The sequence below is a fragment of the Squalius cephalus genome, assembly GCF_949319135.1.
Source record: "Squalius cephalus genome assembly, chromosome: 10".
Lineage (NCBI taxonomy): Eukaryota > Metazoa > Chordata > Actinopteri > Cypriniformes > Leuciscidae > Squalius > Squalius cephalus.
In genome coordinates this window covers 16863324-16883603 of record NC_137131.1, presented here as the reverse complement: position 1 = coordinate 16883603, position 20280 = coordinate 16863324, and the positions used below count along the sequence as shown (strand labels likewise).

The 20280-nt window shown below is 37.3% G+C and overlaps 1 protein-coding gene across 10 annotated transcripts in view; it reads right to left on the bottom strand.

Moving 5' to 3' along the window:
• evi5b (ecotropic viral integration site 5b) overlaps positions 1-20280 on the bottom strand; it is a 58198-nt gene that overhangs the window by 6272 nt on the left and 31646 nt on the right. For 5 of the 10 annotated variants that reach the window (XM_079884848.1, XM_079884849.1, XM_079884850.1 and 2 more), the window contains 12 exons: positions 19308-19451; positions 18994-19083; positions 18007-18104; positions 17857-17917; positions 17268-17321; positions 16269-16301; positions 15674-15823; positions 14841-14972; positions 13103-13243; positions 12784-12942; positions 11356-11502; positions 10850-10945 (listed from right to left, as the gene is read on the bottom strand). In XM_079884848.1, the coding sequence (XP_079740974.1) occupies positions 10850-10945; positions 11356-11502; positions 12784-12942; positions 13103-13243; positions 14841-14972; positions 15674-15823; positions 16269-16301; positions 17268-17321; positions 17857-17917; positions 18007-18104; positions 18994-19083; positions 19308-19451 (1305 nt within the window). The remainder of the gene's footprint in view (positions 1-10849; positions 10946-11355; positions 11503-12783; positions 12943-13102; positions 13244-14840; positions 14973-15673; positions 15824-16268; positions 16302-17267; positions 17322-17856; positions 17918-18006; positions 18105-18993; positions 19084-19307; positions 19452-20280) is intronic. The other 5 variants (XM_079884853.1, XM_079884855.1, XM_079884854.1 and 2 more) reach the window with 1 other exon arrangement.

Sequence of the window (20280 nt, the reverse complement as noted above, 5' to 3'; positions counted from 1 at the left end):
GTCCATTTTCCATTTTTAGCTAAGCAGTAATGATACATTATTATTAACCAAATTATTTCAGTTTGTTTGATTCAGTTTGTTCATTCATCTCCAAATGAACTGGAGAAGATTTCCATGTGAAAGAAGCGCACCCATTGATTACATTATCGCCACTGGCACTGACCAATGGTGGTACAAAGGTGTTAACCAGCCAGAGGGAATTTTTCCTGAAAGTTCGCTTTGACAAGCTGTTTGAACTCCCAAAACAAACTCCAAACAAACTTCGTTTTGGCCCGATTTTGTTCAAAATGAAATCACATCACTTTGTTCTTCGATATCATATATGACCTAATATAAAAAGGGTGAAAAATCAAGCGAGATTATTGTGGTGGCCATATTGGTTTACATGTATGTGAACTAATATGGCTATAAATTTGTTTACATGTATGTGAACAGATTGTGAGGCTGTTGTGTTTTTTATAGGAGTGTAACGGATCGTAGTTGATCCGTGATCTGTATGGACCAGGCCCCAAGGATCATCACGCATGTGATTCGCGGGTTAGTTGCAAAGTTTAACTATCATAAGTTTAACTATCATACTATTCTCAACTACTATATACTCAACTATTATCATAAGTTTAACTATCATAGAGTGAAAGTTTATCATTTGCACGTGTTCATAAGTCTTGTCAACTTCAACATTCAAGCGATTTTAAACCATTCAAGTGTGCACTCGCACACTGTTATCTGCACACACACACACAGAGAGAGGCACTTTTCAGATATAGTGTGCAAACACCGAATCGAGTACTCTTTTGCGTCTCCTTGAATTTGAATGGACAGACAGACACATACACAAAAGTATCTTAAAATACCTGTGTTGGCAAATATTCTTTTAAACAGACGTTATATGTCTTAAATCAGTGGTTCTCAAACTGGAGTACGTGAGGTGACAGAGGGGGTACACAAACAAAATGCTGAGTTTTGACATTCATTTAATTCTACCCCACCTTTAATTAACATTAAAATTGAGCATGTTTTTCTAGCAGGTAAAATGCCGTAAAAACATGACATCCAATCAAATGACCTCATCTTTCGTGGTCAAAACTGACTGCATCCACACAAATAGCGTGCATATGACGGATTGCGTGCAGAGTATGCAAATCACTTAGCAAATCACGCTTTACTGCCTTTCTCGACAATGTACACAGACTGTGCATAGAGATCGATTTAAGACTCAAACTCTCTTTGATACAAAAACATACCTTGTGTGAGTTCTTGTTTTTATTGTTGATCATATATTATATGAGCAAGAATGCAATGTTTCCCGAATATCCCCACAATTGCAAATGTGACATTGATTTTATACAACAGTTCAACAAACGAAAGGGTAATATTAAGTGCTGTTCATTTTAAACAAAGTATTGTCAGTATTTTTTGTTCTATTTTGCAACGAAATAATAGTTCCAACGAAAGCCACAGCAGTATTGCAGCAAAAAATGGAAAAATCGATTTAAGGGGGCAAATGTTGTCCCTTAAAGGGTTAGTTCACCCAACAATTTAAATTCGGTCATTAATGCGCACCCTCATGTCGTTCCAAACCCTTAAGATCTTCGTTCATCCTTAATGTTATGAAGCGATGAGAATACTTTTTGTGCGCAAATAAATAAAAAATAATAACGACTTTATTCAACAATCTCTTCTCTTCCACGTCCTTCTCCTACGCTGTTGACGTAGTGTAAACAGTGCAGCGCTTCTGGGTTCTACGTCAGAACGTCGGCTCATTATTGGCCAGCGTCACACGCATGACCAGCGTCGGCCAATAGTGAGTCTACGTTCTGACGTAGAACCCAGAAGCACTGCACTGTTTACACTACGTCAACAGTGTAGGAGAATGAAGAGAAGAGATTGGCGAATACTGTCGTTATTTTGGGGGGGTTTTTGCGCACAAAAATTATTCTCGTCGCTTCATAATATTAAGGTTGAACTACTGCAGTTAAAAATGGACTATTTTAACGATGTTTTTACTACCTTTCTGGGCCTTGAAAGTTGCAATGACGTTGCTGTCAATGGAGGGACAGAAAGCTCCCGGATTTCATCAAAAATATCTTCATTCGTGTTCCGAAGATGAACGAAGGTCTTACGGGTTTGGAACAACATGAGGGTGATTAATTAATGACGTAATTTTCATTTTTGGGTGAAATAACCCTTTAATGAAAAAGGTGTGACTGAGGAATTTAACATCCTTCTGCGTACCCCCTCTTCCACTTAGACTGCAGAGTGTACGCCACTACAGAAAGTTTAAGAACCACTGCATTAAGTGAACGTAAACAGTGGAGAGAAATCAGATGTGTATCATTAGGTCTAAAAATGACAGCACCCTATATATACCTGTTGCTATCTTTATCATTAATTTGAAATCAAACAACACAGTTTTAACAAAGATCTATATTTAATTTATACAGTGAACACTGTCATTTCACCCCCACATATTTTTTTTTAATTAAAAAATTGTTTTTGGCTGATTCAAAAAATGATCCGATCCATGACTCAAAAACCATAATAAGATCCGAACCGTGAGTTATGTGATCCGTTGTACCACTAGTTTTTCACTGCTGCTGAATACCTTGGGGGAGCTGCGGTATTGAACAGACATGTGTACACACTACATAACATGTTTACCCACCACATTCACACCTGTTAAAAAGGGAAATCAAAACATACACTACAAACATGCTGCAAAGAGCCGTTTTCCTCTGTATCGGTACAGTTATGGCAAGCCACACAGGACAAAGTGAAGAATGAAAAAGGAGAAGCAAAGAGGGGTGCATTATATAGGTACTGAGGTAAGATCAACACATGCACACACACCCTAGCAGGGATGGGTGTTTTCAATTCCTGTGGTCTGCGTTCGGCTGTGCATGCAGTTCTCTGATAGGCCAAAGATGGGGATGGAGAGGGATCTAAAGTGTTCTTCCAAGAATTTGTGTTTTTCTTGAGGTTTCTCCCCCTCCCCCCTCATAGTGTTGTGATAAGGGAAAGGCAGTTAGCTGACTTCCTTACACTCAGCTGCATGAAATCAGCAGGTGGCAGACTGCAGCTAGGGACATCAAACGTCTGAGTAATGGCTTCCTCACTTCAGTACCCTCCCCCCAATACAAGTAAATGGGGTGGTCCATGAGAACCCGAAAACATGCTCTTCCCAATTAAATTATGCTTTAAGCTTGACGTCAACTAGTCACTGATCATGGCCTACAGAGGGCGCAACAGGATAAGAAATATTTCCACTTCTATAAGCTAATTTAAAAAAAAAAAAAAAGTTAAAATAACAATTATATGCATACTCTGAGAATGCTCCACAAGATATGTTTGATTATACCATCTGGATGCTCAAAATTAATCGGGTGAATGCATATTTTAAACAGCTTAATGTACACGCAAGTTAATCACCGTTCTGATCTAATGTGCTTAGGGCTGGGCGATATATCGCATTACATTGTTAGGCGCATCTCGTCAGTAAAGCCGGTTCCTTGATTAGTAGTAAATCGCCATCACCTGCTTTCGGACGTATCGCCTGCGATAATTAATGCGTTATGGCTCAGCTTGTCAGTTAACTACGGCTCTTTGTAGTGAATGCCGCTCCATCTGAAAGCAGGTGATGACGATTTACTACTAATCAAGGAACCGGCTTTACTGACGAGATGCGCCTAACAATGTCATGCGATATATCGCCCAGCCCTAAATGTGCTGCTGCATTGTAACGCACACACATACAGACAATAGCTTGCAGACCGTGTACACACAGAAACATTCAGTAGCGCAGACATGTATTGTCAACACTGTTGTGATTTATCAATAAAATAACTTAGAAACTGAAAAGTTCTACCATATATTTCTTAGTAACTAAAACAGACAGCTTCACTATTTAGAGACACGGTGCCAGGTAGAATTAATTCACAAGCAATCGCTCTCTCACTAATGCATTCATATAAATGTAATCTTTACTGTGCTACTTTATCAGTATCTGATTTAGAACAAGCAGAAATCTGTGAGAAATATAACAATCCAAAGACAAAAGAACCGATACAAATAAGCTGTTATGTAGGAGCAATAGCCTTGTGAGCAGCGCTGTCATATGTCATTGCTGTTCATAAGGCAACCCGCGTTCGACTCTCAGCTCGATTTGTTCATTAATGACCTCATCAGCGACTAGGTGACTTCAACTTGACTTTAATCAAGTCGTTCAACCCCTAATACAGAACTTTACCCTCTGAGCCACTTCGTCAAAAATGACCGAATGTTTTGAAATGTTTTTTTTTTTTTCTTCATTAGAATGGGATGACACTTGGTGACTTTTGTCGCATTAGCTATGTGAACATACAAAAAAAATTATTGGCCATGATTTGGATATGTTAAAGGGTCGGAAAAAAAGAAAAGAAAATGGGAATGACACTTGGATGACACTTGGTGGGAAAATGGGATGACACTTGGTGACTTTTGTCGCATTAGCTATGTGAACATACAAAAAAAAATCATGGACATGATTTGGATATGTTAAAGGGTCGGAAAAAAAGAAAAGAAAATGGGAATGACACTTGGATGACACTTGGTGGGAAAATGGGATGACACTTGGTGACTTTTGTCGCATTAGCTATGTGAACATACAAAAAAAAAATCATGGACATGATTTGGATGTGTTAAAGGGTCGGAAAAAAAGAAAAGAAAAAAACTTGGCTCCTTCGCGGTCAAAAATGACCGACATAGGAAATGAATGGGAAATACGAAAATATACAAAAACTCTTGGTGGTACAAACTACAAATCAGCCACTGTGCAGAAAAAAATGTGCACAGCAATGAAGGGGTGACACTCTAAAATATCAAGAATGCAAATTAGACACCCACGCACTCACACATGTGCACACACACAGAAAGAGAAATTAACTGGTAAGACTGCAACAGAGCAAATTTTGAGAATATGTGAAATAAAATCAATACATGAAAAAAATACAAGAGAGACTCTCTCTCGCTCACACAGACACAGAAATGAATGGGTAAGACTGCATTTATTGAAATAAAATCAATAAATCATAAATAAAAAAAATAAATAAAAAAAAACGAGACTTTCATTCTCTCTTACACACACACACACCAGGCCAATCACAATCAATCAATCCCTTATTTTGTTAGATTTTTTAATTATTAAATAATGAATAAAATACTGAGTAACAAAAAATCTTTCCATGTGTTCCCATTTCTAACAAAATATTATTGTTTGAATGTAATCATATTGCAAAACCTGATACTTTTCTAACCAATAAATATCTAAACCTTGACAAAAAGTAGTCTTTTAGAATGTCTTATATATCTAAACGCAAAACCTAATAAAAATAAGAAATTATGCCTAAAAAACAATGGGAATCAAAAAGCCTCTCTATATATTTATATAGGGAGCTTACAGGACATTACACAATTTTATTTTTTTGAACGCCTCCAGATGGCACTTTTCTCACTTCAAAAAAATTACTTTTAAAGAACTCCACTCTATTATAATGTGAAATGTTGCATTTATTGAAAAAAAAAAGATATATATATATTTTAATGGAAAAAAATATCTCATAATTCTTTTGGAAATATTGCATAGTATCACAGTTACAGTAGTTACAGTTGATATTAAAATTCTATACAATAGTCAATAATATTCTATACTATTTAAAACAAAAACAAAACACTAAAACCTTGGGCAAGATTTGAGGTCTGAGCTCATGCCAGCACCTAGTGCAAGTGACTCGATCATCTCTTCCTCTCTTCAACTAGTTAAATCACAAAAACATCAGAAGGTATGTTGAAAGAAATACTACTTGCTGAAATGTTTTATGTCTAATATAATCGCTCAATCAGTGTTTCAACCGATTGAAACATCTTGTAAATGTCATAACGTTGCATTTACCTCAGGCAAGCCATTCAGCCAACTTTTTACATAGCTCGTTAGTCAATTAGAAAAAATCTAGAGAGGAGCATTTTGCTATATATATACTGTATAACATTCATTACATTTTCACTCAACCTCTTAAGAGTGTTTACACGACAACGTACTAAAAAAGGAAAAAGGTTTTCCATTGCATTTTTGAAAAGATGATAACATTGTCAAAACAATCCCCATTCACACAGATCTGTGAAAACGACTAAAAATGCTGTATTATGCCAGGCCAGTAGTTTGTGATGTCACTTTGTAAAGAAACACTATGCACATATGTGTGTGTTCTTCACGCCTTTGTACAAGTTAACGTTTTAATTTCTGCTTTAAAATAGTAAGCAGTCAGTTGTTTTTAGGTTTAGAATGTATTTGAATTTTTTTTGCTTATATTATACAGCATAGTCTACATAGATAAATGCACTATATTTGTTTTCATAGGCTTTATAGTACACATTGTTCGGAGGACAGCATTGGGTAGGATGTGGAATATTATTGTTTAAAAAATTATTTAAAAAAATTGTATAATCTTTTTTTTTTTTCATCAGATTAATCGAAAAATAATCAACAGATTAACCTATAGTGCAAATAATCGTTAGTTGCAGCCCTAATTAATTTTAACCTGTAAATATTATAGTATTGTACCAACTGACAGGGTTCCCTGTAAAGTTTACAGCTTTAGTAGAGAAAGAATTGTTCAAAGAAAAACTGAAATGTACTGTACCTGTCAGATATACAGTATATGCTATTAAATAGAAATTCAATTAAGAGCTTGTGAATTGAAATCAAATCAAATCATAAAATCTGTCAATAGTCAGCCCTACTAAAAACTAGAATAAATATTTTAAATGCAAAGTAAATTTAGGCATAACAACATTATAATGAGATTTGCTAAAGCGTACATTTAACAGTTTTACTACAGGATTAGCGTGTTTGAAGATTAACTTGAAGTGAGTGTTAGATGATGGCAAAGATAGAAAGAATTTAAATGTAAATGAATATATCCCATGCTAACTGATATCATTTCATTTGAAATATGTGTAATATCAGCCGATAACCAATATAGGACCAAATATTGTGCATCCCTAATTTGTGAAGTATGAGGTAGACTACAATGCAAGTATGAGTCCCACTTTAATGCAAATTGCCTTGCATGACAATATATCTACATGTAAAAATTAAACAACTCTCATCAGAAATTTTTACATTCAGAAAGAGTTGAATATAATTTTCCTAAAAACAGAGTTTTTTTGAGTTAGCACAACAACTTTTCTTTATAAAATCAATAGATAAACAGCATAACCGTTTCACGCAAAAAGCAGAACAGAACTGAGCCACAATGACTTGATCAAATAGTGATGCTGATGAACTGATGTATTAAAGTTGAACTGTTGGCCTGATTCTGGGGAAAATTCAACTTCGTTAAATTGAGCAATTCTTATCTGATGGAACTAACTCTATTGTGACATTACTCCTTTTTAAAATTTGATGCATGCTAAATGTAAAACTGAAAATATTCTAATTAAATGTTTTTAACCTGTAACTTTATAAGGAACTTTGCAGATCAGATATTGAAAATAACCTTAAATGTTAAAACAAAAAAAAATGTTCGGGACATACAGTATTTGTTGTTCTATATCAGGTTGGCATGGCAACAAACAGCGTCATTTCAGTGTTTCGGGCGCTTGTGATTTGAAACACTTCTACTAAATGTCACTTTTTCTCTCTGCAGTAACTCATAACTATACTACTGAGATTTCTCTTATTGCCCTTTCTTTGTTCACGTTTATGCATGCATCTTACAAACACGTTCTGAGCTAAATCTCTCAGATACAGTTGATCATATGAATGCAGAGCAGTAAAGCATAAAGCAAAATGTGAGCTGTGATTATTGCTTAGTGCGTTTCTCTGCCTGATAGGAAGTGGTTTCTCATCTGGTAATGAAGATAGCTAAGCTGCGGTCCCATGGGCCATGCAAGCAGCCGTTTCAACCCTGAGCTCTGCTAGGTGTTAAAACTAAAAAAAAAAAAACCCACTTCACTCCACTCTTAGTTAGGCAAGAGCTCATAACAATGCTGAAAAGAAGCAATGCTGATGCTCTGCATTTTCGTTGTGAAGGCTTCATTCAGTCTTACTTGCACATCAGTCACAATAACTATTAACAGACTCGGGACTGATGCGTTGTGTGGGTGTTTCTGAAAGGTGTCTACATCTCCTGTATGCTGGGGAGCTGGGTTAGTGTGTTGGTGTCTGGTGTCAGACAGACCTGTAGGTTTGCTTTATAGTGGATCTTTCCAGTGAAAATAAAAACCACACTCACACCAGGTGACTCAGAGTCAGTCCAGAGGAATAAGGCTGTGGTGACATCATGGTGCTATATTTTCCAGCAATGGGTCATGTCAAATTAAGAGTGGGCGAAAGGTGAACAGATAAACGATTGGTTTGATGCTATGTCGGTAACAATGACGAATAGATATGCAAATTCTAAATGCTTCATAATATAATCAAATTATTTAACTTATTTGAGTGCATGTGCGCAACTTGTGTCGATGACAAATAGCTTAAATTTGCATTAAACTGCATTAAAACACACAAAAAAACATTGAACTGCAGAATCTTCCCTTAGTACTTTATGGACTTAATCTTGCATGTGTAAAGATGTTGCTGATCTGCTATGCTTGTTTTTTGTATTCCAATTCTTATTAGCTACAAAAGGTTTTAGTAAATCTAAGGTTTAAGTAAATTTAAGTCCGTTTTTAGGAAATAACACAGAACAGAACGAACAGTTATAAATGTCAAATAAATGCATTAACAGCACTAATAAACTGTGTGAAAATGCATTCAGTAACTGTGAGATTTCAATCATGAAAATAAGCTTTCATTTGGTGTGTTCTTGACTGATAGATAAACAAGCAATGGGTAGTTTCTTTCTCTCATTCTCTCATCTTCACTGTCTTGTACCAACAGTCAAAAAGTGAATTAAAGTATGGTGAGCCAGATATGTTGCCCACAGCCCTCAGGGTAAAAGCCATGTAGGTAGCCAAAACCACAGAACCACAGCTAAGAGCTGCACATGCCTAAAAGGAGCATGCTTGTCTAATCTGATATATTGCCAACTTGATGCAATTTCAGCACACATAAATCACTTGCATACATCTAGCAAAATACAAAACTCTCAAGGAAAGGAAACAGCTAAATGTTAGATTACGCAGACTGTCCAACATCATCAGACTTCATAGTCATACACAGGTAAAAAAAAAAAAAAGCTTTGCAACCGAAATGAACAAACTCTCATATGAAGGTGAGATTTAGTTTCGAATACAAAAAGCCCGCTTTATATCTGTCTCAGGAAGTAAAGTCAAACACCCCACACTGATATAAAACAGCACTGATGACATACATAGCCAATCTTTAAAATAATTTGTCTTCCTGTATGGGGAACGCAACATTTTCAGACAGCAGCATTTTCTCTGAAGAGATCAAACGCTTATCTCACTTCTGACTTTAATCCAGTAAATCTTACTAATATAATCTTTCCCTCAAATCAAAACACACCTGCGTTTCAATTACAGTTGACATTCATGTATGCTCTTATTTACTGTAATGTCAAAGCAGCAGTAATTGCAGTAAATTTCAACTGATTTACTTGAAAAGAGTGTCCGCATCTTACTGATGCTGAAAAAGGAAGTTTTTTTAACAAGTTGCAAAGCTAGATAAGAAGAATTACAGATGTTATTTATAACATTTGAAGGCATCTAACATACATTATTGCACTTTTTGTGTGGGTTTTGGTTCAATCAAAATTATTTACAAAAATTATATATCTTACCAAATCTACCAAGAAATACAAAAATGGGGCCTTTCATACATAAAAGGCAGCAATGCACCATTCTTGACTAAAAACCATCCTCAGGACGTTTTTTTTTCCAGTCAATTTACAGTCAGACTGAACCATGATGAACTATGGTTTACAAAGAATCCCTGTGCGAAACAACAAACAAAAAACCCTCAATTACACACTAGAGCTTAAATATTGTGGACAAATATACTCAAAATGATATGATAGCAGAAAAATAGTATCACGTTTTTGAAAAAATAATATCTAATGGGTATTCTAGAAACTAAGAAACTAAAAAAAGCAATACTATGAAAGGGAACTAAGCAGCTCTGCTATGGAGAGACTACTGTCATGTATTGGGCAGATAGACTGTGCTGTGATGTGCTGGGCTGTGCTGTGTAATGCCTGGTTCAGATTACACGATTTTAGCCCGATTTTGGCACGATCCGTTTGACGTAGGGTGTCGTGGGGATTCGCAAACGACAACGGGCGTCGGGACGCAAGATTCGATCGTTTCATCTCGTATATTGTGTCATAGTGGGCGACAACCTACGTCGCGTCTGCGATGCTTCACGACATCACGACAGAAAGACTAGCATGATTAATTTTTTAACGGTCCTCCACGACGACGGCGCGCGAGTGAGTGAGGGAGAGTGAGTGAGAGTCTGTGTTCGCGAGTGAGTGTGTGACTGTGTGTGCGTGAGAGTGTGTGTGTGTGTGTGTGTGTGTGTGTGTGTGTGTGAGAGAGAGAGAGAGAGAGTGCGTGTATGTGAGTGAGTGTGTATGTGCGAGTGTGTGTGTGTGTGTGTGTGTGTGTGTGAGAGAGAGAGTGAGTGCGTGTATGTGCGAGTGAATGAGTGTGTGAGACGGCTCGCGATGACTGGTCGGAAAACAACGTGTAGTCTGACATGTTTCTTGTCCACGACATGACAAGATTTTTAGGAGTCAAAATTGTGTAATCTGACACAGTGACTATCGTAACAGACAAAAAAATCGTGTAATCTGAACCAGGCATAAGACATAATAGGACTGATGGAGTGTGATTCTTTGCTTATTTGTACCTGAATCTCAAGCTCAGAGATCTGCTGCTGAAGCTCAGCCATGGCAGCAATATTGTCAGCTTCTCTCAATCTCACTGCCATTACCTCTTCTTTATTCTGTTGGAGAGAGAAAGAGAGAAAACTATGAAATGAAACAACTGTGAACATATATTCAGCTATTATTGAATGGTTTATCTTTGTATGTTTAACTGAAAGCAGAAACACACTCTGCATCTACTCTGCTGATCTCTAAAAACTGATGCGCTGACAGGAACTCCTAAACCCTATTTAAAGCTAAGTCATGAATGAGGAAATGCAACCAAATCATACAAAGATGTGGTAATGAGGCATATTTAGCTTTTTTTTGTATTTTTATTTTTGGCAGATTACTAATTGCATAAAAGGTGTAATGGTAACTAGAATAAAATAAATCCTTCTGTAAAATGATAATACTATTTGGATAAAGACTACATTTTTGCATTTATTGACTGTGACTACTCATTTAATGTCATGTAAATGATCATCACCTTGCACTCTATTTCAGCCTGTTTCCGTTTCATCTCCTGCAGCTCTGCATGCAACATCTTGTTCTGGTTGGTCAAAACCTGCAGTCGCTCCTGTAGATTTTGTGCCTCCAGTTCTGCTCGCCGCAGTTGATTACTATGTCTTTGATTCTGTAAGTGAGTAAAATAATTATGAATTCAAAACTCAAAGAATTTGCAGTTTTCCTTAAAAAAAGACAGCAGTGCCAACTCTGATAACAGATACAGCCCATCATGTCAGAGTAAAAATGCATTAACTTTGTCTCCCTCTACTGGCCTAAAATCTGTGTATGCTCTCTAGTCTCAGCTTCAGACATTGCACACTTCAGACATTACCCACTAGCTGAACTGAGGCATATGGCACACAAAACTGGAAACACTTTTTAAGGCAAAAGTCTGAATCTGATTGGCTGAATTCTACAGGTTTTCTGGGAGCCAAGTGTGCGGTGATCTTTAACTGTCCACCAGGAAACAAAGCTGTGTTTAAAGTTCTGATACTGTAGCAATTAACACATCAGAAAGCAACTAAAAGCTGGATTTAAAAAAAAAAAGCTAAAATAAACTTCTAGACAGAGCGTTTTGTTTGTGACACTTAGTTGAATTTAAACAGATGTGTTCGCATGTGGAAAGTAATACAGGAAAAGTATTCCTTTCAAAGCTTGGCTAACCCTTTGGATTCCCATTATTGTTCTAATGTTATTAGTGTTCTCATCTATAAATGGAAGATCAGGTAAAGTACAGTACTGTACTGATAAGGAAATATATGTGGCATATACAGGTAAACAATGAGTGCATCAATAGTCTGTTATAGCACAAAGGTCTGTAATTGTCTCCACATGAGCCCACTCCTAAACATTATGTTGAACAAAACAAAACTGTGATTGGTCACTTTACATGTCAGTCAGACGGCCTCTTCCCGAGACAATTGCAGTGGCTATAGAGCCCAGACCACATGTCGTTAGGCAAAGGTCTGGCTGCACGAGACTATGGCCCGGTTTCACAGACAGGGCTTAGATTAAGCCAGGATTAGGCCTTAGTTCAATTAAGACATTTAAGTAGCTTTTATAAACGTCCCTAAGAAAAAACAATGGCACCGACATATGTTAAGATTGTCAGTGCAAGTTTCTTTCAGCTAAAACATGCAGTTTATCATTTCAGTAGTTTTATTAGAATAAAGTGTCATTTTGTTGCACTGCAGTCAATTATTTTGCCAATATCTGATTACCCATTCTAAACATAACAATAGATGTAGATGTAGCCAGGAAAAAAGTCTGGCTAAGCAAGTCTGAGTCTTAAGTTATGATTCTTTGAAAAATATGAGTAAAGATGTGAAAATAGGATTAGAAATTGGCCTTCTCATGAATGCCCGACACACTGCAAAGGTGTGAGTGTGTGAGGGACGTGTGTCAAGACCTGGGTGTCCAGTTCCAGCATCCTCTGTCTGGTCTCTTTGAGCTCAGCCTGTGCCTCTGCCTCTCTGAGCCTCACGCTCATCAGCTCATCCTGAAGCTCGCTCATTGCATTTTTCCGCGGACTGTCTTTCCAGCGGCCCGCTGTGCGCGCCAGATGCCTCTGCACACAACGCCAAAAATATCTTACTAAAACATTTGTGTGTTAATTGGAAGCATGAAAAGGAGAGCATATGGTATAACAGCAACACAGTAAGCTTGTGGGAATAACACACATTGTAATATTGAGAATGAAACAGCTATCTATGTGACTGTGTATTCACCTGCCAGTGCTCCTCCAGGTCTCTAACCTGCTGTCTAAGCTCTTTAAGCCCTGTAAGAGCCTCCACCTCCCTCAGCTTTACACCAATTAACTCCTCCTGAAGACGTACCACATTATTCTCATCTGGCAAGGATGTATTTCTCTGTAACAGAAACAAATATACACAAAAGTCAGCTTATACACCAGAAAGCCATTTTCTGCAGTCAGGTTGCTGTAGTCGGCGCCAAACCTGGAATTAATTCAATGTGTAGAAAAACAAGCATAAACAAATAACAGCTGAAATCATAGTTTAGGTGTTGGGACACAGTATAGTTTTCAGAAAAACAGCAGCCTGGCTAATGCAAAACAAATCTAGATTGCACCAAGCTTGGTCACTTTCAATAAAATCATTGAAGCAGTTTATGCTAAGTTTAGATTTTTTAAAATTACAATTTAAAACAACTTTTCCATTTTTATATAATTTAAAATTGATTCAAATAGCAATATCTATTGGTGTTTTAATATTGTATTTGTTGCTCAAGAAACATGTTAATATTATAAATACCGAAAACAGTTGTGCTGTGTTTTTGTGGTAACCGTTTTATTTCAGGATTCTTTGATGAATAGAAAGTTCAGCAGTATTTATTTGCAACAGAATTTCTGTTAAAAAAAAAAGTAAGTATTTAATGTTATTTATTATCAATTTAAATAATCCTTACTGAATAAAAATATTAATTTCTTAAAAAAAAAAAAAAAAGTACCACTCCCCAACTTTTGACAATTGTTATGCTTCTTTTACAACATATGTGTTGAATTGCAAAGCAGCTCCAACCACACCGTCCATCTAAAATATATATTTATTTTTTATAATAATATCATATGTGTGAATTGATTGCTAGAATTTTAATTAGACATGCACCAATACCATATTTCCCTGCTGATACCGATAGTTTGAATTTCTTAAGGAATAAAAAAATCTCTGCCAACTAATGCTGTAAACTACACAGGGAACCCTCTCATTCGGTACATTACTATAATTTTAGAGGTTAAGATTAACACCAGATCCCAAACTACTATTTTCAACTGCTATTTATTTTCAGATAAAATAATTACACAAAAAAAAAACAAAAAAAAACAAACACTTTGCTGCACCAAACATTACAAATAATGTGTGGTGTAGCAAAAACCACAGACCTGGCAACCCTGGTTTGAACTATAGGTTATTCATAGGGTCAAATGGAGCCTGCTTTAACGTAAACAATTTTTACTGTTTTTACAATTTTACTGTTAATGCATTATTGTTTTTTTCCTCACACTGTATGATTTGCAGTCTGACATGTTTTTCTGCCACTTTTTGATTGACAGGATATAATTGGCCCTGATCATCAGCTGTTTTTTCGGCTGATATTATTGGCCAATACATCAGTGCATCCCTAATTTTAATATATTTAAATAACTTATGATTATTGAAAGCAGTGTGTGATGGCATCAAAACATAGGAATTCAATATAGGATGATAAAATATATACTCAAAACTTGAAATATGCATAAATAAATACTATGGGGTGGCATAGTACTTCGTGAGGAGGTCATGTAGCAAAGTAGCCAGTCATATTTTTTGGTTCCTTGAAATGCCGGTTCTGAGAGGTTTGAAGGACTCTTGACCAAACATGAACAAGTACCAGCACCACTATGGTGGAAAAACAAAACTGCCTACAGGTGAATATGTGTGATTGAGAATGGTAATAAAGTTCTACCACCTTCTCCATGTCGAGGATCTTGTCCTGCATCTCCTTCAGTGCGCACTGAGACTCAGCCTCCTTAAGTCGGGCCTGAACCAGTTCTCTCTCCAACTGCAGGATGAACTCCTCAGAGTAGCGTGGGTTCCCCTTCTAAATAAAAAAAGTTTGATTAACAATTCTGTCAATCAAATCCCAACCTGTCAGTAATTAATGTCAGTGTAATAATCGAATACTCATTGACATAACATCTGAACAGCTCTTGTGGTTTGATTTTACCAACTACATAAAATGTTCAGATAAAAAAAAAAAAAAGGTTCTCTCCACTTATGCTCATGGTTTTACCACCTGCCACATTAAAACATAATGAGATTGCAACACAACATTATGTAAAACAGCACTTTCCCCACAGCACATGACACATTATCCACTTTTTCTCTGTGTTGAGCATGTGCACATTAATAATTGATGAGCTATGTCCCATCCTCCTGTTGAGAATGTAGATTTTATCAAACAGGCAGCGGCTTCAAGACTCTCTGCTAAAGTTACACTCATACTTGACAAACTCCTACACATACATAAACCCCATTTGGCAAGTTGTGCATGCAAATGACCCCAGCTCTGCTGTTCTGATCTGCAGTCATGCATGTAAAGAGCATCATTACAAGAGCTGCCGTTTGCAGCTCTGTGGTCGCTGAGATTTTGTTGCTAGGCAACCGCGAAAGATTCAAGTACAGCTGCCACCGCAAACTGTTGCATGAGGGAGCAAAACATTTCTCAGTGTAATACGGTTTCTGTATTCGAAGAGCAGGCCTCTCATCCAGGAGGAGGCGCTGTCTCTGAACTGTCCTTACCGCAAACGGCTGCTGTTGCTGGAGCTGTCTGATGGCGTTTTGCGCTTGCTCCAGCTGTGCACTGGTCTCCTCATTGTGTTGTTTGACTGTGGCCAGCTCCCGCTTGACCAGGTAGTTCTCCTCCGCCTCTTGGGCTCGTGTCACCTGACCCTGACGTGACCAATTATGGATGAGGGGTGAGCGGAGAATCGGAATGGGTGGAAACGGATGTATTGATGGAGAAAAATAATGCTGGATCTCAAGCTCTGTCATGCTGTTAGCAGTTTTAGGCTTTCAATTTAGCACTTAAAATTGCTTTGACTATCAAAGTGGGGATTATTGTAGTTGTAACCAATATTGTAGTTGTAACCAATATTGTAGCTGTAACCATTATTGTCACCAATAATCAGGATTGCAACCCAAATATAATAAGCACAGCGATACCTCTTCCCTTAAGTCAGAAATGGCAGAGTTTGCCTTATTTCACAGTTGATTGTGAGTAGGTGTGAGATATTTAAGCAAATCAAGGAAATGAAGCAAAGCTAAAGATAGAACTGCTGGGTTCTTAAAGGGGAAAAACAGAGCTAAAGGGTGGAGAGGAGAGTGAAAATTGTACCTGAATCAATCTATCTGCCAAAGAAGCACTTTCCTAAAAACGGAGAAAATCCATAAAGGAAACAGCAAAGAGAGGAGAGAGACCAAAGGATATTACAACACAGAACAAAACAATAAGACTGATTTGACAGAAAACAGTGTTCTTTTTCGTACCCCTAAATAAAAACATTGTAAAGACACTGTTCAAAATGAACATTTGCTATATCAGAATAAACATGCAGCTTTGAAACCATCACAGTGAGGTGGGGTAGAAAAGGAACATGGTTTGTGCATGGTGTTCGTGCTGTGGCTATGGAATAAAGCAAGACAACAGGGTGAAAAGTGTAGAAGGAGGTCAAGCAGAGGACAGTCAGAAAGGTGAGAATAAATAAAACGGAATTAGTGTTATTTTAAAGTCTCTAGGTCTACTATATTTGTGTGACGAACGCAGCCCTGGGTTACGAATGGTGAATTTCCGAAGGCGTTAGTACTTTATTTTAGTACAATGGTTCCATGCTGAGGTGATGAAAACCAAGTCGACGTGTTTTTTTGTTTTTTTTTGTTATTTTAAATGACCTGCACTGTGGGCTTTCTTTTCATGCATGACACAAACATGCCTTTACAAGCAGAGAATATTCTGACATGCACCACTGCAGGTTTGGGTTTTCACCCATGCTCAAAAAAGTCTGTCAGACAACCACTTTGGCCAGAAATAAGTACATGTAGTGTACAAACATTTCATACCCATGTGCGCACGCAAAATATTTTTCTTTCTGTTAGCACTGTACTTACCAGCCTCAAAAAACACAACAGGTTATCCAATGACATGCACACAAGCAGTTAGTTATGATGCACTCAATAGGGTGTGTGCACGAGCATTTGTTATTGTTGACACCAGAGAGTTGTGATAACTGACAGCAAGGAGATTACCCATTTCAAGATAAGCAAATCTTGGATGACAATGGTGTATGGATGTGTTTAATTGATTAATGATTTGCTTTGCCTCTTATTTATCACTCACTTTCTCCAGAGTGTCTATTCGCTGCTTCAGGAGTCTGTTCTCTGTGCGTAGTCTCTGTAATAGAGTGTCAACATCAACAGCGTTAGACTGCAATACACCAATAAAATATTGCAATGTACTAGACAATGCTATGAGCTATTTGGCAATGTTATTGTTTAGTGTGGGTTTCAATTAAACATTTAACAGTATTTAAATTATTTTCTACTTTAAAATTGGTAAAGAAAATAAGAGGTAAGTATAGACAATGGACTCTTTTCACATATCAGGGGTTCTCAAAAGCGGAAGCAGTCATAGTTGGATAAATGTCAGTGGTGAAAGAAAAAAAATTCCATATATAATTTCCACGACTTTCCAAAAGAGGGAAAAATATAGAGAGATTGATTACAGTCAAATTGTCAATATTACTATTGCTCCCTCGGCTGCTGTTTTTTTTGTAATTTAATGCCAAGGTATTTTAAACAATGTATAATGTTATAACTTTTTAATAATAAAAGCTTTGCTAGTCAATAACTGTAAAAAACATCATCAAATGTTTGGAAAGGCATCATTTTAGCAAAATGCAAGCTGGGCGGTGGGATGACTGTCTCACCTTGATCTCCACCTGTTCTTCCATCTCCTTGGTTTTGATTGTAGTGTACTCCTTTTCCAATCTGTGAAGGCATAAAGAAACAGTTCAGAATTTTTGTGTGTCCAAAATCATACTAAAAAAAGAAATTCACTTAACATATTGTAAACTCACTTTTTCATTTTCTTGGCATTGTACTTGATTTGATAAGCAGCCTGGATAACTTTGTCTGGTCCACTATCCAGCTGGTGAGGGATAACCTTTTGAAAGTGCTGCAATAAAGAGTGAAAATAACAAAACTGCATATTATTACTTTATTATGCAAATTTGTACTGCTTAGCGGAAACTGATAACAGTCAAGACTCTAATCATGGTGTGGTAGCTTCTACAGAAAGTATTGGCTAACATAACCACTATAATTAAAGGAGAACTCCAGTCAATTTTAACATTGAGCTCATTTTTTTGGAAATTTGGAGTGCTGTCAGTACAGAGAACAATGACAAAAATCGGTGTTGCCTACACTGTGTTATCCTCTTTTTAAAATTTGCACCCTGTTGACTTCAATGGGGCAAGTTTTAAACCTGCTTTTAGCCTCTTAACATCCTTGATGTGTCATTACAAGTGCCCAGCCATGTGAGTGATTCCTTCAGAGTGAACGCGGGTGAATCTGACTGTTTTCGGCTGAAGTCCACAGTAGTCGATTGTCAAGTTTGGGCGCATGATCATACGTACTAAACCTATGCGCGTGAACTCGACAATCGACTACTGTGGACTTCAGCCGAAAACAGGATGTAAACACAGGTATGAGCGCTGGCTGAAATAACATCATTTTTATTCATATCTTTCACATCTACTGCAGTCAGACTCACCGCGTGTTCACTCTGAAGGAATCACTCACATGGCTGGGCACTTGTAATGACACATCAAGGATGTTAAGAGGCTAAAAGCAGGTTTAAAACTTGCCCCATTGAAGTCAACAGGGTGCAAATTTTAAAAAGAGGATAACACGGTGTAGGCAACACCGATTTTTGTCGTTGTTCTCTGTACTGACAGCACTCCAAATTTACAAAAAAATGAGCTCAATGTTAAAATTGACCGGAGTTCTCCTTTAAGACAAATACAAGTTTATCCTTGAAAGGAAAATTATGATAAATACGCCACCTGCAACATTCCCTCCATGTCCAACTGCATGAGCTCAGCCTGATTCATCTGCAGGATGGCCATCCCCACACGAAACACTACCTCTAAACCCTGTAAGGACACCTACTGGTGAAAACTCATCATCCAAAAATATTTGCAGTAGCAATGTGAAGCCAACAGAGGGAGATAGCAGACCACTAAAATACACCAGTGCTCTGTGTTCTCAATTAGCTTAGCTTCTAAAATGTATGTGTGTGTGTGTGTGTGTGTGTGTGTGTGTGTGTGTGTGTGTGTGTGTGTGTGTGTGTGTGAGAGAGAGAGAGATAAAGTCTTACCTCACACATGAATATATCAAAGATCCTGGTAGCTACAGGAAGAGAGAACGAGGTAAGGAAAATGGTGAGAAACCAAGATGAAGCATACATGGAGGTATGGAAACTCTGGGCCTGGAAGTGCACATGAAGCTCTGGGAGCTGCTCCTGCAGGGAGAAACCAAAATAGACTAAAATCACAGAGAGAAAGCAAGAAAGCAATTCATAAAACTTATTAATAAAATTTTTTGGGGAGTTAGAGCGTTAAAGGAGAACTCCGGTCAATTTTAACATTGAGCTCATTTTTTTGTACATTTGGAGTGCTGTCAATACAGAGAACAACGACAAAAATCGGGTTTGCCTACACCGAGTTATTCTATTTTTAAAATTTGCACCCTGTTGACTTCAATGGGGCAAGTACTAAACCTGCTTTTAGCCTCTTAACATCCTTGATGTGTCATTACAAGTGCACAGAAAATGTGAGTGATTCCTTCTGAGTGAACACGAGTGAGTCTGACTGCAGTAGATGTGAAAGATGTGTATAAAAATGATGTTATTTAAGCCACCGCAAATACCTTTGTTTACATCCTGTTTTTCGATTGAAGTCCAAAATAGTTGATTGCCGAGTTCACGCGCGTGATCATAGGTATTAAACCTATGCGTGTGAACTCTGCAATCGACTACTTTGGACTTCAACCGAAAAACAGGATGTAAACAAAGGTATTTGCGCTGGCTTAAATAACATCATTTTTATACATTTCTTTCACATCTACTGCAGTCAGACTCACTCGTGTTCACTCAGAAGGAATCACTCACATTTTCTGTGCACTTGTAATGACACATCAAGGATGTTAAGAGGCTAAAAGCAGGTTTAGTACCTGCCCCATTGAAGTCAACAGGGTGCAAATTTTAAAAATAGAATAACTCGGTGTAGGCAACACCGATTTTTGTCGTTGTTCTCTGTATTGACAGCACTCCAAATGTACAAAAAAATGAG